Below are 20391 nucleotides of genomic sequence, written 5' to 3'. Positions count from 1 at the left end.
GATTTGGCTGAAGGGCTCAGTTCTGGGTGTCTAGAAGTTTTGTTGATGGTGTTCTTGGCACCATGAGAGAAGAGCCAGCTCTCACCGTAGAGTGTTGTGTCCATACCACAGCAAGGACCACATACTTTAGTGCCTTCCATTTTCTCTGCAGGACAGAAGAGGTCTTACTGGTCAGTGAGATCCTATGAGCTTCTGTTGTGCGCTGTGCAGACATGAGGTGGTGGCCTACTTCCTGTAGGGTCTACACGCCACACCACTGGCCCACTTGCTGTTCGGCTGGGAGCTGTCCTGTCCCTCCCGAGGCCACCCCATCTCATAGCCCACAGTGTGTTCTTCTGTACACACAAAGTCATGGTACATCAAAATGGTTTTTATTTGAGACACAAAAATGCAAAATCGCTGAGATATCAAACATTTCCTGATCAGCTACAATACTGCCACTATGTACAAAAGATCTGATGATAAATGCACACACATATAAAAATACAGTCTGCGTTGCCTATGTACAGTACATGTGCAAACGTATGGCATCAGACACAGTACGAATCGAGGCAGGGGTGCAAACAGCACATACAAAGGCATCATGGTTTTTCTTTTAAAAACAACATAAAGGCAACACACAAATGGACCCCCGATTGCCATGATTTCCTGTTCATGAAACTAGTGCTTCAGTAAGAACGGCGCTGCCCACTGTGCTCCCCCATTTTCTTCAGGAAGTGAGATGCTAAGACATTATGTGAGGATGAAAGAGAGACCTGCATGTCCACTGAAAGCATCAGAGAACTGGACCTCGATTCAGAACAAACAGCTTTGCATGACTACCACGTAAGCATGTTATTCTTAACCAACACGACAGCTCCATACTATTTTACAGGAAACAAAGAAATATCTACATCTCTCTGAAAATTATAACCGTAAATGGATACCTTTTTGGGACTGACTTGAGATCACATTAGTCTCAATTTTAAAACAAAAAGTGGCTGCTTTTGGCAAATACCTGGTGATGCCTTTGGTTCCGTTAAGCATTCTGCATTACTTTTGGTTTCTTGAGGTCAAGTACTTTCGGTAGATATGAACCCTTTCTTAACCCTTCATCTCCTGCTAGTGGGCAAGGTCCTCACAGTAGGATGGTGAGGTAACATAACTGGGCCATCTTCCAGCAAGTCTGTCTACTCTCTCAGGCTTTCTCCTGGATGTTGGCATAGAGCTTTGTTTCACAGCTGATGCTGCTGTCGTCACGTCACTGGGCTTCCAGACAGCACCGAAGATGCTAAGTTGCTGTCACCAGCCTGTGACACCCCACTCCCCAGTGCAGCGGGCTTCAGTGGAGGGCAAAGCTTCTCAGAGACGTGCAGCTTCTTGAATCACAGGCCTTACACGAAAGACACAGGGACACATCTCCTCAGGTACAGGGAGGGTTAGCGGATGAAAAAAAACGACCTGCTCGTTGCTATACAGTCAGTCACCGGACAAATAAACTGGAACTGCTGAGCGAACAGATGACTGAAAGTCTGAACCAGGGAGCAAATGACTGCGTGAGCTGCTGTTTTCCAGTTCTGACTCTTTTACAATGAGTGGAACTTTTAGGATGCTATCCAAATGCACCTTCTGTAAGCATGAACACTGTTTCTTAATAAACCTGGCCTTCCAGTTACTGTGCTAGGGTAACCTGGGGCTAACTGTCCACTGGGGCAGTGGGTCCCTGTGTATCTGATATCCTCAGTGTTGTATGGTATTTTGGACAGAAGCAAGCAAGGCTGTTTGAGTTTGCTGGGCCTGACCTGGTTGCTCTGATGCTCCTGGCTTTCTCTGTAGTCCTGCCGGTACCCATGTTCCTGGCCTCCTACCATCAGCAGTTTCTGAGGCTGGCTACGTGAGAACAACCAAGGGTATAGATGTGATATGGGCTCTTGTTGGCCACTGATCTGGGCCAGGTCTGCTCAAGGGCAGTAAAAAGAATGCCCTCTGACTTGAGGGACAGCTGCCCCCTCAGCTGTAAGTGCTGGGAACCCTGCCTGGGATAACGGGGCTCAGGTGGCTTGAGCTCACTCTGGTGACGAATTGGACACTGGTCTCACCAGCTCCTCTGGGTCAGCTGACGGTGCATGTGTGCTGAGAGCCCATTTCCTTGGCTCTGCAGAGCTGTCCTGGCTTTTGGAGTACTCAGACCAGCAAGGCATAGTATATGGTCAGAGAACCGTGGAGCTTTTGAAAAGGTTTTAGTAAAGTCTCAGAAAATATTTGTGTGTAACAAACACATATGGTATTTGAGCGAAAAGTTCAATGAACTCAGGGCATCTCTGTGTGCTCTCTTCTGCAGGATGCCTGGGTGAACACTGGTGCAGCCCTGGGAGGGTTCCAAGAGGCCCCCAGCCACATCAGCCTTCTAGAATGCACTCATCCCATCCTAGTAAAATGGCTGGGAAATCTATACTTTACAAAGTCAAGTTGATGCCACTGCACTTTGCGACTGTGTGGAAACGTGAGGCTGGGGTTGGACACTACAGGCTCCTAGGAGGGATTTCCTTAGTAACGTGGTACAAACAGAAGCCGCCCCCCACACGTACATGCACAGTGGGAATCTAACAGGATCTCTGACCTGTTTGCAGGTGTGTCTGCGTGTGGAGCTTAGAGGGCAACTTGCGGGAGCCAGTTCTGTCCTCCCATCAGATGGCAGCCCCCACCCCTACCTACGCAGTCCTCTTGCATCAGTTCTAAACAACAAAGTCATCTTCAGACACATACCTTTCCCCACACACTCGCTGAGGGCTAGAGCTATGTCAGGAGGCTTCTCTGTAGAGTGGTCTTTGGTCATGACGCATTATGTGAGCACATGGGAAAGATGCCCACTCTGGCCCAGAGCATACTGGAAAGGCCTAGCAAGCACTCTCAAGTCACTGGTGTCTTAAGTACCTACTAGATGCTCGAACCAGGAGAGCAGGGCAAGGAATGTTGTGGGTAAGTTGGCTGCAAGTGAAGTCGGTAGCTGGAGGCCCCTTGGTGTTTTAAGAAATGGGACCCTAGTGGACAGGGTGGGCACATGAACACCGAGATGGCTTCCTCTGTACTCAACTGTGTTTGGAGAATGACTTTCTTGTGGCCGGCTTCAAACCAACTTAGAAGAACAACGCAAGGGACTTGAGGGCTAGAATGCTGTCTCTATTCACAACTCAAAATTACGGAGTTTTCCTATAGGAGGAAATGCACTGGCGTTTAGCTGCTTCCCACACGCTCACTGATACTTGGTACTACTTTAACTGGACACCCAAAGCTGGAGAAAGAAGACTAAAACTCTCCAAGACCTAGAGCTGAAATTCTCATGTGGAAAGTTTCTGACCAGGTCCACAGCTGGGTCCAGGGCACAAGTAGCTGTCTAGCAGAACCAACTTGGCTGCACATGTCCTATGAGAGTGACAGAACGGTTCCTAAACAAGAGGACTCTCTGAGCTCAGTGGTCCCTGGCCACCGGCAAGCCAAACTTTAGGTGAGGGGGGGCTGCTCAGACGCTAAAGCTGGGAACAGAGACCATTTTGACACAGAGTGGGATTAAACAAGTACAAACTGGAACTAAGATTACTTTGGGGCAAAACCTTCTCAGAGATGATTCTGGTTCTGTCTAGACAATGGGCCAGGCCACTTCCTGGAGGTGCCTGTGGAAGAAGCTGTGCACTGATGCAGGAGGCCCATCTGGCTCAGGTAAAGGGGTGGGAATAAAGCTGCTATGTAACAGAAACCCCATGCTCTGCTCAGTTATTTACAATTAGCCAATAACTAAATGACTAGATCAAGAGCTGGGGAAATCCTGTGGCAGTTGGCATTTTAGAAATTCTTAAATTACTTGACAACATAATTTTTCCTTTATAGATCAAGAGAAAAAATAAAAGCTCCAGTTTTTAGGTGTAGGCTTGAGAACACACCGAGGGCAGGCAGAGCATCCGGTTCCAAGCCTATGCATGAAACCAGGGAATCTAGTGATGGGAGGTCTAACCTGTGCTCAAGGTGGACTGTCTGGGAGTCTGACACACTCCACGCGTTCCCTTCTTCTAACTCAGTAGCTCAATAAGGAATTTCACGTTGAAGCCTTTTTTGGTTCTTTGAGATGGGTATGGTCACCTGAGAGTCTGTCGGCAAGTCTTCAAAGATGGAGATACTGTGGCTCAGGTAATCTAGAGATATCTGAGTTATTACAACAAGCAGGACCAGTGGACGGCCATCCTTTTACTCTATTGCAGGCTGTAGAGATCACAAGGTCAGGGCATATTCCAATGTCTATCATCACATGAGAACCAAGCTCACCCACCTGAGGCTACTGGGAAAACCACAGCACTAACACATCTGGACTCTGGACACCGGGTTCTTGTGTGACAGTATTTTTCAGACACATGCTTATGGTGAGAGGCTGTTCACTGAGATTCCCAAACTCAAAAAATGACCTATGACATCATACAGTCACACAGATGTCAGAGTGGAACTCGGAGCCTCAAACACCTCTGACCTTGCTATGGACCCAGTTCAGGTCTATAGAGCACATGTGCAGTAGCTTGTCCCCTCCTTGTGGTTCAAGGGTCGTGAGGTGACTACAGAGGCTGAAAGGTGGCCGATGACCACTCCCTGTGGACGGCTCCTGACCTTTGGCTTTATCTAAGGCCTTTCACAAGGCCTCTTGCATGCGACAGGCCTCCTCTCTAAGTTGTGGAGTCACTGCTGGATGAATGGGTGCTCTCATACTTGGCTTCCAGGCTATGACTGTCCTTTTTTTTTGTATGACAATATATTTTAATTGCGACAGTGCAGCTATAGCTCTAAGCACTGACCCTTCAAGATTGTTTTCATGTTTTGGAACCTCACGACTGAGACAAGTGATCTTAGTCCCATGGGAGTGGCAGGTCCTGTGGATCCAGAAAATCAGCAGAGAACATGCTTGGTGCAGTGGCGCTCAGAGGCGTGAGCCCGGAGGATGCAGTGGGCATGGTGATGTCCAGCCACTCCATGTTGTCCAGGTTGGAGTCTGACAGGTCAAGAGACAGACAGGGGGTCCCTGCCACAAGCTGGGCCTCAGAGGTCTCCATGGGAGACTGGGAGGGGTAGAGCATGCTGGAGTGACTCAGCAAGTCATTCTGGAGATCTTCTATCAGAGAGAATGGCTCTCTGTCTTCGCTGCTGCTCTGCAGTGGGGCAATGTCATTGGTCGAGGGTAAAGTCCCATCCAAGAAGGCTTCTAGCTGGTTCTCTAAGCTGGTGGATATACTGTTCATCGGCTCCAAGGAGACAGGCGGTGCTATCTGGACCTGGGGCGGTGGTCGAGACACCACTGTGTTGACTGGCATTGTAGTGATGCTGGCTGTCACTGGCCTCATCTTGGAGATTGGAGAAGGCTCTTCTTTTACAGGGAAGGAAATCTCTGTGCACAAGAATTGATGGTGTTAGTACGGACATGCTGCCATCATACTTCACATTAGTGACACCTCCTCACCCCTTCTCACGTCTCTATCTAACCCTTTTTAGTCATTACCGCTGAACTTTCCTCAGGTTTGGTGTCAGAGTCTAGAAAGTTCCCGAAGGATACAGTAAACCTTAAGGTGCAGGGCTGACTGGCTCTTTTGTCCTCCCTAAGGTGAGGCAGGCCAGCTGCTACTCTGGATTCTTTTGTCCTCCCTAAGGTGAGGCAGGCCAGCTGCTACTCTGGATTCTTGTTCTTTTCTGAGTTATATTAATTTTGGAGCATTAGGCAAATGGCTCAATAAGCATCAATAATTTATTTAATTTATTCTTATATATTTAATGTGTTCCTGTGTGCAAGTACCCAAGAAGGCCAGAAGACAGTGTCTGATCCCCTGAGCTGGGGTCACGGGCACTTGAAAGCCGCCCAACATGGGTGCTGAGAGCTGAGAACAAAATTCCAGCCTTCTTCGAGAGCAGGGAGCGAGTGCTCTCAAGTGTTGGACTATCTTTCTAGCCCCCACTCTTTTACTTTTTGGTGGGCCCCGTGTATGTGTGTGTGTGTGTGTGTGTGTGTGTGTGTGTGTGTGTATGTGTGTAAGCCAGAAGTCGATGTCAAATGTCTTCCTTAAATTTAACTCTATCCTGCTTTTTGAGACAGGGTCTTCACTGAACCTAGAGCTCACCTGTTCAGCTCTGATGGCAGGGCAACAAGCCCAAAGGACCCACCTTTCCTTCCTCTCCCCACACCAGGACTAGAGGCGTATGTTTTGTTTTTAGATGGGGTTTCTTTGCATAGCCCTGGACATCCTCAAGACTGCTTTATAGACCAAGCTGGCCTTGAAATCAGAGATCCACCTGCTTCTGCTTCCATGTGTTGGCTAAAGGCATGAGAACCACCAAATGCCAGCTCATTTTTTTCTTTTCTTTGTGGGTTCTGGAGGAACCAAACTCAGACTTGCATAGCGTACACTGATGGAGCCATCGCCCTACCCGGTCACGTGTTGATTCCTCTGTTATACACGAGTGCTCACTGAGATGACGTTTAATAACATCTTTCACTGCTTTTGAGACAGGTTCTCATTATGTGTAGCCCTGGCTGATCTGGCCTGGAACATGGAGAGGTCTGCCTGCCTCTGCCTGTTGAGTACTGGGATTAAATGTGAGCGTCACCATGTTTGATTCTATCTCACTTTTCTGAAAATACACGAGGGGAGAGGTTTAATGAACTTAGGTCAAGTGTGTCTGGGAGTTTTGCCTGTGTGCTGTATGTGCAGAGCTCATGGAGGCCAGAAGAGGGCGCTGAATCACCAGGGACTGGAGTTGATGTTTGTGAGCCACCACGTGGGTCTGGAAACTGACACTGAATCCTCAGGAAGAGCAGTCACAGAACTATCTCTTTGGCCCCCTAAAAATTATTATCAATCATTGAAAAAAAATTATCTCTACCAGACTGAGCAAAAATTGAATGCCCTGATTTTTAAATAGTTATTTCACTATTAAACCCCTAAGTTTTAAGGTTAACGTGTTTTCGAAAGACCAATATAGTTCTTAGCAAAGACTTCCACTTAAGCATGCGACCCATATGCAGATGCAAGAGTCTTTCACTAGCCTAGTCTTGGCCAGAACGTCAGCCTCTGGTCAGATGATGTTCCATTATAGATAGAGAAACAGCAATCAGATGTACAACTTCATAGAAGACTGCTTTCCTTACAGGATTTTAACTTCTGGCCTGTGCACACGTGTGTGTGTGTGTGTGTGTGTACGTGTATAGCCAGGGATAAAAGATTACACCTCACATTTGTATTGCAGTGCTCTGCCACTGGCTTACAAGCACCCTCAAAAGCTTCTGGAAAACCGATTCTATGCTTATTTTTAAAGACATATGAGCTGAGGCGGACTTTTCCTGTGGTTAATGTGTGATTTACAGACTGTAAACTTATTTTAATTTATCCCTCCACTTTATTACTTTATGTGTGCCGGCCACTATAGCATGTGTGTAAAGTCCGAGAACATTTTGTGGTGGTTAGTTCTCTTCTTCCGCCATGTGCATCCTGGGTATCAAACCCGGGTCATTAAGCTTGACAGTACCAGCCCTTATGACTTCTTATGTGTAGTGTTCTGAGTCCTAACAGAACAGCTGAGGGAGCCCAGGCCAGGCAGCCAGAGTGTTCTCAGCCCGCAGCAAGATTGCAGCACAGGCATGCTTTGCAGATTTGCGTAGAGTTTAGAGCTGGCTCAGCTCTGCTGTTTGTGAATGATCTTTCCTGTCCTGGGCCAGTGTTCAGCTTCTGACCTACCTCCGCTCTTTATGAGGATGTCGAAGAGGTCGTCCATCTGTTGACTGTGCACACTGGAAACCTGCAGTCAAGGAAAGCAGAGTTAGCAGCTTTCACCAGGGCAGTCTCTGCAGCCATGCCCTGAGGGTCCTCTAACACTTGATCATCTGGAAAACAGCTGTTACTTGGGATAACCCAGTAACCCAAATGTTACCCAAAATATCACAGCATGATAGGTCATCTAGGAGTCAAGCAGGAAGTCTGTTACTTGACATCCACATGTCCCTTACTGTCACTGAATGGCCCTTTGGGAGATTCCTAATTAATACCTTATTTTAAAAGTGTTTAATTCATTTGCATTTAGCAAAAATTGGTATGTCTAAAGATGAGTACACTATGCATGTGTTTTCAGCTTTGAGGTTTACTTGATACAAAACTTGCATTTATCATATGTGGTAGTTTAAATGAAAATGGCCCTCACAGGTTTATAGGGAGCGCAGTATATGAAAGGATCAGGTCATGTGGCCTTCTTGGAGTAGGTGTGTCACTGGGGGCAGGCTTTGAGGTTTCAGAAGCTGAAGCTAGGCCCAGTGGCTCACTCTCTCATCCTGTTGCTTGCTGATCCAGATGTAGAACTCTTGGCTCCTTCTCCAGTACCATGCAGTAAAGAGTGTTGCAGTCAATGAAGCTGAAAGAGGTTGTAGATCTGAGGAGCACACTGACGACAGACATGGAGATGTAGAGTTTGGAGTTTACCCAGCTGGATCTGGGTCTTGCTTTGGTCCAGTATTTCCTCATTATGCTCTCTCCCATTCTTTTGGAATGGTAATGTATATTTTGTGCCATTATATGTTGGAAATTTGTGATCTGCTTTTTTTAATTTTCATTTTATAGGAGATTATAATTAAGAGATTGTCAGGAGTATCAGATTTTGAACTCTAGAGTGCTGAGACTGTGATAGACTATGGGACTTCTGAAGCTGGACTGAATGCATTTTGCATTATCATATGGCTATAAGCCTATGGGGGTAGGAAGTGGAATGTGGTGGTTTGCATAAAAATGGCCCCAAAGGCTCATAGGAAGTAGTGTTTTTTGAAAGGATTAGGACCTGTGGCCTTGTTGGAGTGTTGAGGTAGGTGTGGTCTTGTTGGAGGAAGTGTGTTAGTGGGAGTAGGCTTTGAAGTTTTAGAAGCCCAAACCAGGCACAGTGTCTCACTCTCTTCCTGCTGCCTGTGGATCCAGATGTAGAGCTCTCAGCTCCTTCTCCAGCGCCATGTCTGCTGGTTTGCTTCCTGCCATGATGGACTAAGCATCTGAACTGTAAGCCAGCTTCAATTATGCTTTCCTTGATGAGAAAGAGTTGCTGTGGTCATGGTGTCTCTTTAAAGTAATAAACCCTAATTAAGACACCACAGACCATGGAGTTTAATGTCCATGAAACTACCAACAAGATCACCACCATTTCTGTCACCTGGGAAGCTCCTTCATCTCCAGGACACCAATGTCCTTTTTCTTTCAGAACAGATCAGTTTCCTGTCAGTGATTAAGACATGTACTTCTTGGGGTTACAGAGGAGGTGTATTCTTTTATGCAAGTTATTATTCTGAGGTTTACCCATGTTGTAGTATATACCTTTATAGATAGTTCATCCTTTTTTATTGCTGATTGCGACTCCATGTATGGAAATGCCTGTTTTCCTATTCATTCACTTCTTGATAGACATTTGAGTTCCCACTTTTGGAGTGTTAACAAAGTTACTATAGAAATCTGCATACAAGTCTTTGCACAGCCATGTCCTGTTTTCTCTTAAGTCACTCTAGGAATGAGTGAATACACATTTAATGTCTGAGAAAATGCTCAAACTGTTTCCCAGTATGACTGTAGCCCATCAGCAGGTGCTCTTCATTCCCAGTATGACTGTAGCCCATCAGCAGGTGTTCCTCATTCCCAGTATGACTGTAGCCCCCATCAGCAGGTGTTCTTCATTCCCAGTATGACTGTAGCCCATCAGCAGGTGTTCCTCATTCCCAGTATGACTGTAGCCCCCATCAGCAGGTGTTCTTCATTCCCAGTATGACTGTAGCCCATCAGCAGGTGTTCTTCATTCCCAGTATGACTGTAGCCCATCAGCAGGTGTTCTTCATTCCCAGTATGACTGTAGCCCCCATCAGCAGGTGTTCTTCATTCCCAGTATGACTGTAGCCCCCATCAGCAGGTGTTCTTCATTCCCAGTATGACTGTAGCCCCCATCAGCAGGTGTTCTTCATTCCCAGTATGACTGTAGCCCCCATCAGCAGGTGTTCTTCATTCCCAGTATGACTGTAGCCCCCATCAGCAGGTGTTCCTCATTCCCAGTATGACTGTAGCCCCCATCAGCAGGTGTTCTTCATTCCCAGTATGACTGTAGCCCATCAGCAGGTGCTCTTCATTCCCAGTATGACTGTAGCCCCCATCAGCAGGTGTTCTTCATTCCCAGTATGACTGTAGCCCATCAGCAGGTGCTCTTCATTCCCAGTATGACTGTAGCCCCCATCAGCAGGTGTTCCTCATTCCCAGTATGACTGTAGCCCCCATCAGCAGGTGTTCTTCATTCCCAGTATGACTGTAGCCCATCAGCAGGTGTTCTTCATTCCCAGTATGACTGTAGCCCCCATCAGCAGGTGTTCCTCATTCCCAGTATGACTGTAGCCCCCATCAGCAGGTGTTCTTCATTCCCAGTATGACTGTAGCCCATCAGCAGGTGCTCTTCATTCCCAGTATGACTGTAGCCCCCATCAGCAGGTGTTCTTCATTCCCAGTATGACTGTAGCCCATCAGCAGGTGCTCTTCATTCCCAGTATGACTGTAGCCCCCATCAGCAGGTGTTCCTCATTCCCAGTATGACTGTAGCCCCCATCAGCAGGTGTTCTTCATTCCCAGTATGACTGTAGCCCATCAGCAGGTGTTCTTCATTCCCAGTATGACTGTAGCCCCCATCAGCAGGTGTTCCTCATTCCCAGTATGACTGTAGCCCCCATCAGCAGGTGTTCTTCATTCCCAGTATGACTGTAGCCCATCAGCAGGTGCTCTTCATTCCCAGTATGACTGTAGCCCATCAGCAGGTGCTCTTCATTCCCAGTATGACTGTAGCCCATCAGCAGGTGTTCTTCATTCCCAGTATGACTGTAGCCCATCAGCAGGTGCTCTTCATTCCCAGTATGACTGTAGCCCCCATCAGCAGGTGTTCTTCATTCCCAGTATGACTGTAGCCCCCATCAACAGGTGTTCTTCATTCCCAGTATGACTGTAGCCCCCATCAGCAGGTGTTCCTCATTCCCAGTATGACTGTAGCCCATCAGCAGGTGTTCCTCATTCCCAGTATGACTGTAGCCCATCAGCAGGTGCTCTTCATTCCCAGTATGACTGTAGCCCATCAGCAGGTGTTCCTCATTCCCAGTATGACTGTAGCCCATCAGCAGGTGCTCTTCATTCCCAGTATGACTGTAGCCCATCAGCAGGTGTTCTTCATTCCCAGTATGACTGTAGCCCATCAGCAGGTGCTCTTCATTCCCAGTATGACTGTAGCCCATCAGCAGGTGTTCTTCATTCCCAGTATGACTGTAGCCCCCATCAGCAGGTGCTCTTCATTCCCAGTATGACTGTAGCCCCCATCAGCAGGTGTTCTTCATTCCCAGTATGACTGTAGCCCATCAGCAGGTGTTCTTCATTCCCAGTATGACTGTAGCCCCCATCAGCAGGTGTTCTTCATTCCCAGTATGACTGTAGCCCCCATCAGCAGGTGTTCTTCATTCCCAGTATGACTGTAGCCCCCATCAGCAGGTGTTCTTCATTCCCAGTATGACTGTAGCCCATCAGCAGGTGTTCTTCATTCCCAGTATGACTGTAGCCCCCATCAGCAGGTGCTCTTCATTCCCAGTATGACTGTAGCCCCCATCAGCAGGTGTTCTTCATTCCCAGTATGACTGTAGCCCCCATCAGCAGGTGTTCTTCATTCCCAGTATGACTGTAGCCCATCAGCAGGTGTTCCTCATTCCCAGTATGACTGTAGCCCCCATCAGCAGGTGTTCTTCATTCCCAGTATGACTGTAGCCCCCATCAGCAGGTGTTCTTCATTCCCAGTATGACTGTAGCCCCCATCAGCAGGTGTTCTTCATTCCCAGTATGACTGTAGCCCCCATCAGCAGGTGTTCTTCATTCCCAGTATGACTGTAGCCCATCAGCAGGTGTTCTTCATTCCCAGTATGACTGTAGCCCCCATCAGCAGGTGTTCTTCATTCCCAGTATGACTGTAGCCCCCATCAGCAGGTGTTCTTCATTCCCAGTATGACTGTAGCCCTTCAGCAGGTGCTCTTCATACCCAGTATGACTGTAGCCCCCATCAGCAGGTGTTCTTCATTCCCAGTATGACTGTAGCCCCCATCAGCAGGTGTTCTTCATTCCCAGTATGACTGTAGCCCCCATCAGCAGGTGTTCTTCATTCCCAGTATGACTGTAGCCCCCATCAGCAGGTGTTCTTCATTCCCAGTATGACTGTAGCCCCCATCAGCAGGTGTTCCTCATTCCCAGTATGACTGTAGCCCCCATCAGCAGGTGTTCTTCATTCCCAGTATGACTGTAGCCCCCATCAGCAGGTGTTCCTCATTCCCAGTATGACTGTAGCCCCCATCAGCAGGTGTTCCTCATTCCCAGTATGACTGTAGCCCATCAGCAGGTGTTCCTCATTCCCAGTATGACTGTAGCCCATCAGCAGGTGTTCCTCATTCCCAGTATGACTGTAGCCCCCATCAGCAGGTGTTCTTCATTCCCAGTATGACTGTAGCCCCCATCAGCAGGTGTTCTTCATTCCCAGTATGACTGTAGCCCCCATCAGCAGGTGTTCCTCATTCCCAGTATGACTGTAGCCCCCATCAGCAGGTGTTCTTCATTCCCAGTATGACTGTAGCCCATCAGCAGGTGTTCCTCATTCCCAGTATGACTGTAGCCCATCAGCAGGTGTTCCTCATTCCCAGTATGACTGTAGCCCCCATCAGCAGGTGTTCTTCATTCCCAGTATGACTGTAGCCCATCAGCAGGTGTTCCTCATTCCCAGTATGACTGTAGCCCATCAGCAGGTGTTCCTCATTCCCAGTATGACTGTAGCCCATCAGCAGGTGTTCCTCATTCCCAGTATGACTGTAGCCCCCATCAGCAGGTGTTCTTCATTCCCAGTATGACTGTAGCCCCCATCAGCAGGTGTTCCTCATTCCCAGTATGACTGTAGCCCCCATCAGCAGGTGTTCTCATTCCCAGTATGACTGTAGCCCATCAGCAGGTGTTCCTCATTCCCAGTATGACTGTAGCCCCCATCAGCAGGTGTTCGTCATTCCCAGTATGACTGTAGCCCCCATCAGCAGGTGTTCCTCATTCCCAGTATGACTGTAGCCCCCATCAGCAGGTGTTCTTCATTCACATTTTCACTTTTTGAGGGGAGTTGTGGGATGCAGATGTGGTTCTAATACATTAGCCTGGTGACTAGTGATGGTTGGATGTTTGCACATATGTGTTCACTAGCCACTTATCATCCTTGATAAAATATATGTTGAAATCTTTTGTCACCAGCATATCTAGTAAGTTTCCTATTTAAACTTTTTTCCCTAACTTAAAACCTATGTCTTTGTGTTTTAAAACCCACGGATTATGCTTTATTTGAAAGTATCCAGAGTTTACATTTCATTCATTCATTTATTCATTCATTCATTTATTCAAACACAGTTTCTCTGTATAACAGTCCTAGCTGACCTGGAACTTGCTTTGTAGACCAGGCTGGCCTTGAACTCAGAGATTCTCCTGAGTGCTGGGATTAAAGTGTGCACAACCACACTTGGCTTACATTTATTCTTAAAGAACACTCTCACTTGATACAGAACCCAGGTGGCAGTCTCTCTGACCCCTCCTCACTAAGAACTGAGTATGGGCTCTCCACCAAAGAACTGAGTGAGCTGAGTCTCTGCCTCAGTTCTGTGCTAGCTGCTACTGTGGGAAGATGGAGCCAGCAGGGACCCATGCAGGACCTGATGGAGCCTTAAGATTTCTAGAGGAGCCGGGCGGTGGTGGCGCACGCCTTTAATCCCAGCACTTGGGAGGCAGAGGCAGGCGGATCTCTGTGAGTTCGAGACCTGCCTGGTCTACAGGAGCTAGTTCCAGGACAGGCTCCAAAGCCACAGAGAAACCCTGTCTCGAAAAACCAAAAAAAAAAAAAAAAAAAAAAAGATTTCTAGAGGGGCTTAGTGGTGCTGATGCACAACTGGTGCCTGCAGCCTAGAACTGCACCCAGTGACATGTGAGCCCCAATATTCCTGCTGCTTCTTCTGTTGTGCATGCATCGGGTGGGCACTGCCAGGGGGCCTGCTCATGAGACTCGTGTTTGGTGGCCTAGGGCTGCCTTCTCACCGCCATTAAAATCATTTGGCAGTTCATTTCTGTTCCCTGGAGATGCTGTTTTCAAATGGAGTGTGGGGAAGGGCAGGCCAATTTCCATTTGTTTAGACTCTTAGAGCAGTGTTTAAACTTTTTTTTTTTTTAATCTGTCTTTTCCTTCATAGCTGAGGTCTCTGTTGAGTCTGGGATGTTTGACAACTAGGAAAGCTGCCTTTGCTCTGCATCTTGTGGTCACTGAGCATTTCCTCACAGGCAGTGACCAAGTGCCTGCACCTTAGTTAAGGGAGCTCACTAGAAGTACGTTTGATGCTCGCTAGAAGTACGGCTTTGCTTCCTTATGCCTTAGACAGCAAGCATAGCAGCACACCATGTGTCCCTGACAAGTACTCCACAGAGTATGGGTTGTGCATGTGTGCTCATGTGAACTCTTGCTAGAATCCACTGTGACCTGCTGTCAGGTCCTCTGGGGTGCTGGGCTTTCTCAGTTCTGAAAGGCAGGGGCTCAAATGTGTTTACATTTGTCAGTCAGTGCTGTGGTCACTGAGAACTCTCACTCTGCTCACTAAGGGGCACAATCACTGCTACTTCCATGTTAGAGGGGACCCAGGAGGGCTCCAAGGAGAGAGACGTAAACACCTTGCCTGAGGCCACACTGTATGCCAATTCAAAACAGCTGGAATCTCTGAGTTCTCTCTGGGGACGTTCCCGAGAGGATGACCTGAAATGAGACTGGGATATGACTGTGCCCTCACTCACCTCTGGAAGGGCTGGCTGGGCGCTGCGTGTCTGCTTGATGGCCTCTTCGTAGCGAGGTGGGTCTTTTGTCTTGGTGACTGGGGTCCCAAACAAAGAGTGCTGGACGACAAACTGCTGGACTGGCGCGGGTGAGCTAGGCTGCATCAGCAAAGGGAAACACTTGTTAGCTCTGGAGCACCCGCCGGCCCTGCAGTGGCTCTGTCACTTCATGGGCACCTGGGCAGTGACAGCTGGTGGCTGTCTTGTGGAAGGACTCCTCTTCACTGACCAGAGATTCAAGCCACTGTCAGTCCTAGTTCACTCCCTTAACTCCAACACTAAGTCAGCACACACTCCAGATGCCAGGATGACTGTATGGCCAGTAAGTACTGTAGATGCTTACCTTGTTGGCTGGGCTAGGGCCGTTTTGCAGGGGTGCAAGTGGGGTGCTTCCTGACTGAAGAACAGGGTTGGAGCTCTTAATGACAAAGGGCTGCTGGGTCGCTGAGCCAGGTGGTCTCTGATACTGGAGAACTGTGTTTGCTGCAGAGTTGGTGAAGACCTGTGACAATGAAGGAAGGAAAACCGTTTTAGAGCAGACGGGGTCTCTGCTGGGAGCTGCCAACAGGACTGCATCTGCAGACACAGGTGGAGTGGGGTTCCTCTGCTGAGCAACTTATTCTTGTGCTGTGTAGCCAGCATTTTACAGAAGGGTATTCAGGCAGTTTTCCTGGGGTGACCTGGTCCCCTTCCAGGATACAGGTAAGTTAATAGCAGCCATTTTACTTCTGCCTTCACACCCAAATATGCCATCTCTCTGGACACCTCACACTGCTCTAGCTCAGAGGGTGCTGGCATTAAATATAGTCTTCTGTTCTGTTTCTGAAGCCGCCTGCAGATCTTTCCCTTTTGCATTTCCTAGCTCTTTAGTCCTAATCCTGGAACTGCTGAAGCCCTCCCACTGACATGCCCGTCACATGGGCAGCACTCTTTCTAAAGAACTGCTTTCTGTGTCGAAAGGTCGAAGGGGAAACTAGTTTCCTTGAAACTCTGAAGTGTTTGCTGTGGCTCCATGAAGAGCCGTTAGTGTGATGACTTTTATAAACTAATAGTCACATTGCTTATTCAGTACCTGTGTCTTACAGTGCTTGGTTTAACTGCCAAAATGATAGAAGGTGGCTTCTTCCTTGTGTCACTATGAGTAGATATATGCCTTTATTTTTGTTACACTTATTTATATTTCATGTGCATGAGTATTTTGCCTGCATGTACCACGTGCATGCCTGGTGCCAGGAAGGTGAGAAGCAGGTGTCAGGTCACCTTGGACTAGAGGGATAGTCAGCTGTGACTTGCCATGTGAACACTGGGAATTGAATCTGGAAGAGTGTTCAGTGCTGAGCCATCTCTCTAGAGATGTACTGTACTTCTTGCCATGAGGGTACATGAGTGTACATATCTGTTTCCAAATGCACCTACAGTTTGTAAGTCTCCTCCCATGTGGCAAAACATATCTTTCTGGAAGTAACGACTCCTAATTCCAGTATTCTGAGATGAAGTGAGAAGCCCTTATTTACACTGTCTGTACCACTTTCCCTAGGTCAAATGAAGCTGGTAACCCCACTAAATGGGTCTTCTGTGGTTTCTCGTCTTGGTCACGTATCACTCGTGTCAGCTGTGAGAACATGTCAGTTGATAACATGGGCCCTGTCTTGGCACGCACGGTTCAGGATGCCCAATAAGCTGTTCAAGACTGAAGCTCTGAATTCAGACTCAGGGTAAAAACATCTGTTTTAAGGTCCCAAGGTTAGATCCCAGCTCCCTTGTTTTCTGAGAAGGGCCGGCATTGGAGCCCAGGCTGGCCTCACACTATAGACTCAGTCTTTCCAGTGATGGGGTTACTGGTGTGTGCCCCACAACTGATCCTTCCACTTCTTCCTTCATGATAGGACAGAGATTCTCAGATACACACATATTAAGTTCTTACTTGAAAAATACCAGAAGTATCTTTAACTATCTTTCCTCAAGGAATAGCACATTTAATTAGAAAAGAAATGTATCTTGAAACTCAGTAATGTAGTTTAGCAGACTTATAAAAACATATCCTGGAAACTTACTTGGAAAAGGGCTAGGTAAAGATTTCCCCAATCCCAGACAGAGTAGCTTTGGACCTAAGGTTTGTTCCGTGGCTGAGTATCACAGCAGCCTCCCAAGGCACTGACAGGGAGAGGTGACAGAACACTGTACCTTTCTGACTGGTTGGGGCTGACCCAGCACATGCTGCGGGAAGGCCTCCTGCTTCTGAGGCAGCGCTGGGGCCAGTGGTGCTGCTGGAATCTGTGTGGCAGTGGCTATCTGAGGCTGAGCCTGGGCTTCTCCTTGTGCTGGGGTCTAGGAAGAAAACAAAGACTACTCTTAGTGTCAAGAAGCACATCTGGGACGGAGTTTATGATGCAATGCAGCTGATGCCTGGGAAGCACAGCTGAGAGGAGACAACACGAATGACTACAGTCACACACTTTGGTTCATCTCATCTTTGGCAATTATTTTCTCATTTTTTTTCCCCATAGACAGGACTTCTCTGTGAAGCCTGGGTGTCCTGGAACTAGCTGTGTAGATCAGGCTGGCTTCGAACTCAGAGATCCATCTGCCTCTGCCTCCTGAGTGTTGGGATTAAAAGCGTGAGCTACCACTGCCCAGTTAATTATTTTCAAATTTGTTTATTTACTGCTAGAAATATATATAAAAAACTATCATGAATTGGGTGCCATGTGACACTGTGCTGCACACATGTTTTGTCCTGAAACATTTTCTCTTTCCTCTTTCTCTGGAGATGTGGAGAAAACAGAAACAAGGCAGCTCTACACATAACAGTCAGGTCTGTGGCCCATTTAAGAGCACCAAGGAACACTGTGATACTCAACTGCCCACAATCCTTGTTTAAGCTTGCAGCATGCACAGTCTGCGAACAGCCAGAGATGGGCACATAGCCATACAGAGGCCCAGTAGAAAACAGGTTCTGCTCTTGTATCAACTTTAACAAAATGTTTACATCAGTTTCCCCCCAAGATACATTAGAGAATCGACTTCTGACTCAAGTATTCTACAGACAAAGCAGGAGAGTTAGATTGTTTTGCACTTGCCAAAGTGCAAAGGCTCTGCCTCCTAAACTCAGGTGTGAACTTACTGTCACAGGTATTAGGCGAATTAAAGAAGCATTGGCTCAAATGGCTCTTTGTTTTCCTTATGACCACATCTGGGTAACATCCATGAGAAGTGCTACACAGAGCAATAAGCCAACAAGCAGGTCCCTGCGGTCAGATCAGCCCCATTCCGTGATTCCCTCAGCTGAAGCCTTCTCATGTGAATGGTACCTCCCAAGAATATGACACCCCCATCTCAGCCAGAAGACATGGGTCTACATGTCAGATCTGTCCTCAGGCTTTTTATTTAAAAATGGGCTGTCACTTAGAACCAGGACAGGAGGTGAAGTACTCAAAACACACAGCCTATGCCAATGCCAATGCCATTAATCTTTATTTTTAAAAATTTACTTTTTATGTGTATGTTTGTGTGCCTTTGTGAGCTTATGTGCACATGTGTGCAGGTGCCCAAGGAAATCAGAGGGTATAGGATACCCTGGAACTGGAGTTACAGACAGTTGTGACCTGCCTGATGTGGGTGCTGGGCACTCAACCTGGGTCCTATTGGAAAACAGCATGTGCTCTGAATTACTGAGCAGCTCTCCAGCCAGACATGTGCATCCAACGGAACAGGGCTAGAACAGGAGGCCACCCTGCTTCTTTTTATTATGTAAACAGTGCTAGCCATGCTAGCTAGCCCTGTCTGACCCACCCACACTATGCCTTCTACAATCACAGCCTGCAGTAGCTGCTCAACGGTTCAAGCTAGCTACACCACCCCCACTCACTGCAAAGCAACACTGTGAGACACACTTCATACCTGGAGCTGGAGGCTGCCTACTGGAAGCTGCACTGAAGTGACATTTGAGCCCTGGATGGACACCGGCAACAGCAGCTGAGTGGTCTGCGTGGTCAGTAAGGCCGGAGGCTGAGCAACAAGGGCAGGTGGCTGTCCTTGGGAACTCATGTAGAACTGCGAGACAACACTCTGCTGCTCGGCTTGAGCTATGGGGACCTCCTGTTTGATGACCACAGCCTTTTTGGCAACAAGGGTCTGGCTACCTGTGGAGATGGGATGCTGGGGGCTGGAACAGTCAGGAAGTGAGGCCTCATCCTTGATGGAGGAGGACCCGACACTGCCATGTATCTGATCTGATGTACTAAGGGGCTGTGAGGGGCCACTGGGCTGAGGGTCTGGTGGTCGCTGCCCTCGCTTTTCCACCTCAAGCTGCATCTTGAGGACCTCTACAAGCTTCTGTTCTTGTTCCAGTTTCCTCTTCAGCTCTTCAATCTGCTTCTCCTTCTCTTGAAGCTTGCGATCCTTCTCAGCAGCGTCCAGTTCTAGGGCTGACAGGGTGCTACTTGTGGGGCTCAGGCTGTCCTCGTGGCCTGTCACCCTCAGGGGGGAGGCACACAGGAACTGGGAAGGGGACATCATGCTCATGATCTCAGTGAAGGTATCTGTCATGTTCGTGTCCTCGGTACTGAGACTGGACTGCTCCGAAGGTGATGGTGAGATGGGTAGAGGGGAATGGGCACTTTCAACGTGGGCCACGTTGCTGGATCCAGCAGGCGGCAAGTCTGCCTTGAAAGTGGACACAGAGCTAGTCACGGCATTATGCAGTGTTGTGACGGGCAGTGCCACGGTCACCTCTGGGTTACTGGTGACAATAGCTGCTGATGACACAGCCACAATACCACCAGCAGCAAGGCCACTACTGCTCACTTCCTGGTAGGGTTTCAGGCGTTCAATGAGGTCTGGTTTGGTTCCTGACACTGGCAGACCCCTCAGTTTGAGTTCTGTCTTCAGCTCTGACACCTGGAGGCAAAAGCAGATCAGATTGGTGTGGGACAACTGTCTATATCCTGTCAATTATGTTTTAAATAAACGCTGATTGGCCAGCAGCCAGGCAGGAAGTATAGGTGGGACAACCAGACAGGAAGTAGAGGCAGGTCAATGAGAACAGGAGAATTCTGGGAAGAAGGAAGCCCATTCCTCTGCAGTCCCCGGCCCAGAAACAGAAGAAGCAAGATGTGACTATCTCATTGAAAAAGGTACCGAGCCATGTGGCTGACATATAGTAGAATAATGGGCTAATATAAGAGTTACTAAGAAGCCTGAGTTAGTGGGCCAATCAGTTTATAACAAATGGAGACCTCTGTGTGATTTCTTTGGGACTTAACGATTGTGGGAACCAGGCAGGACAGAAAACCCCAACAACATCAGATATCTGGTTTCACCAGTCTCTTGTGCATAAACAGCAGAACTCCCTTCCTTGTTCCCAGAAGGATGGATGGGCTGCTACTCCCAGGAGACGTCTGAACCTGACATATAAACTTAGACTTTCTCCATCTGTACTCAGCATAACAAACTTAAGTCT

The 20391-nt window shown here is 48.0% G+C and overlaps 1 protein-coding gene across 9 annotated transcripts in view; it reads right to left on the bottom strand.

The window, feature by feature from the left end:
- Positions 1–349: 349 nt before the first annotated feature.
- Positions 350–20391, bottom strand: part of Mrtfb (myocardin related transcription factor B) — a 172178-nt gene continuing 152136 nt past the window's right edge. For all 9 annotated transcript variants that reach the window (XM_075942067.1, XM_075942070.1, XM_075942064.1 and 6 more), the window contains 6 exons: positions 18831–19829; positions 17115–17258; positions 15274–15432; positions 14892–15029; positions 7740–7800; positions 350–5401 (listed from right to left, as the gene is read on the bottom strand). In XM_075942067.1, coding sequence (XP_075798182.1) covers positions 4866–5401; positions 7740–7800; positions 14892–15029; positions 15274–15432; positions 17115–17258; positions 18831–19829 — 2037 coding nt within the window. In that variant the 3' untranslated portion in view covers positions 350–4865. The remainder of the gene's footprint in view (positions 5402–7739; positions 7801–14891; positions 15030–15273; positions 15433–17114; positions 17259–18830; positions 19830–20391) is intronic.

This window comes from Microtus pennsylvanicus, chromosome 11, assembly GCF_037038515.1.
Source record: "Microtus pennsylvanicus isolate mMicPen1 chromosome 11, mMicPen1.hap1, whole genome shotgun sequence".
NCBI lineage: Eukaryota > Metazoa > Chordata > Mammalia > Rodentia > Cricetidae > Microtus > Microtus pennsylvanicus.
The sequence above is the reverse complement of the archived record's forward strand: the minus strand, read 5'-3'. Positions and strand labels throughout refer to the sequence as shown.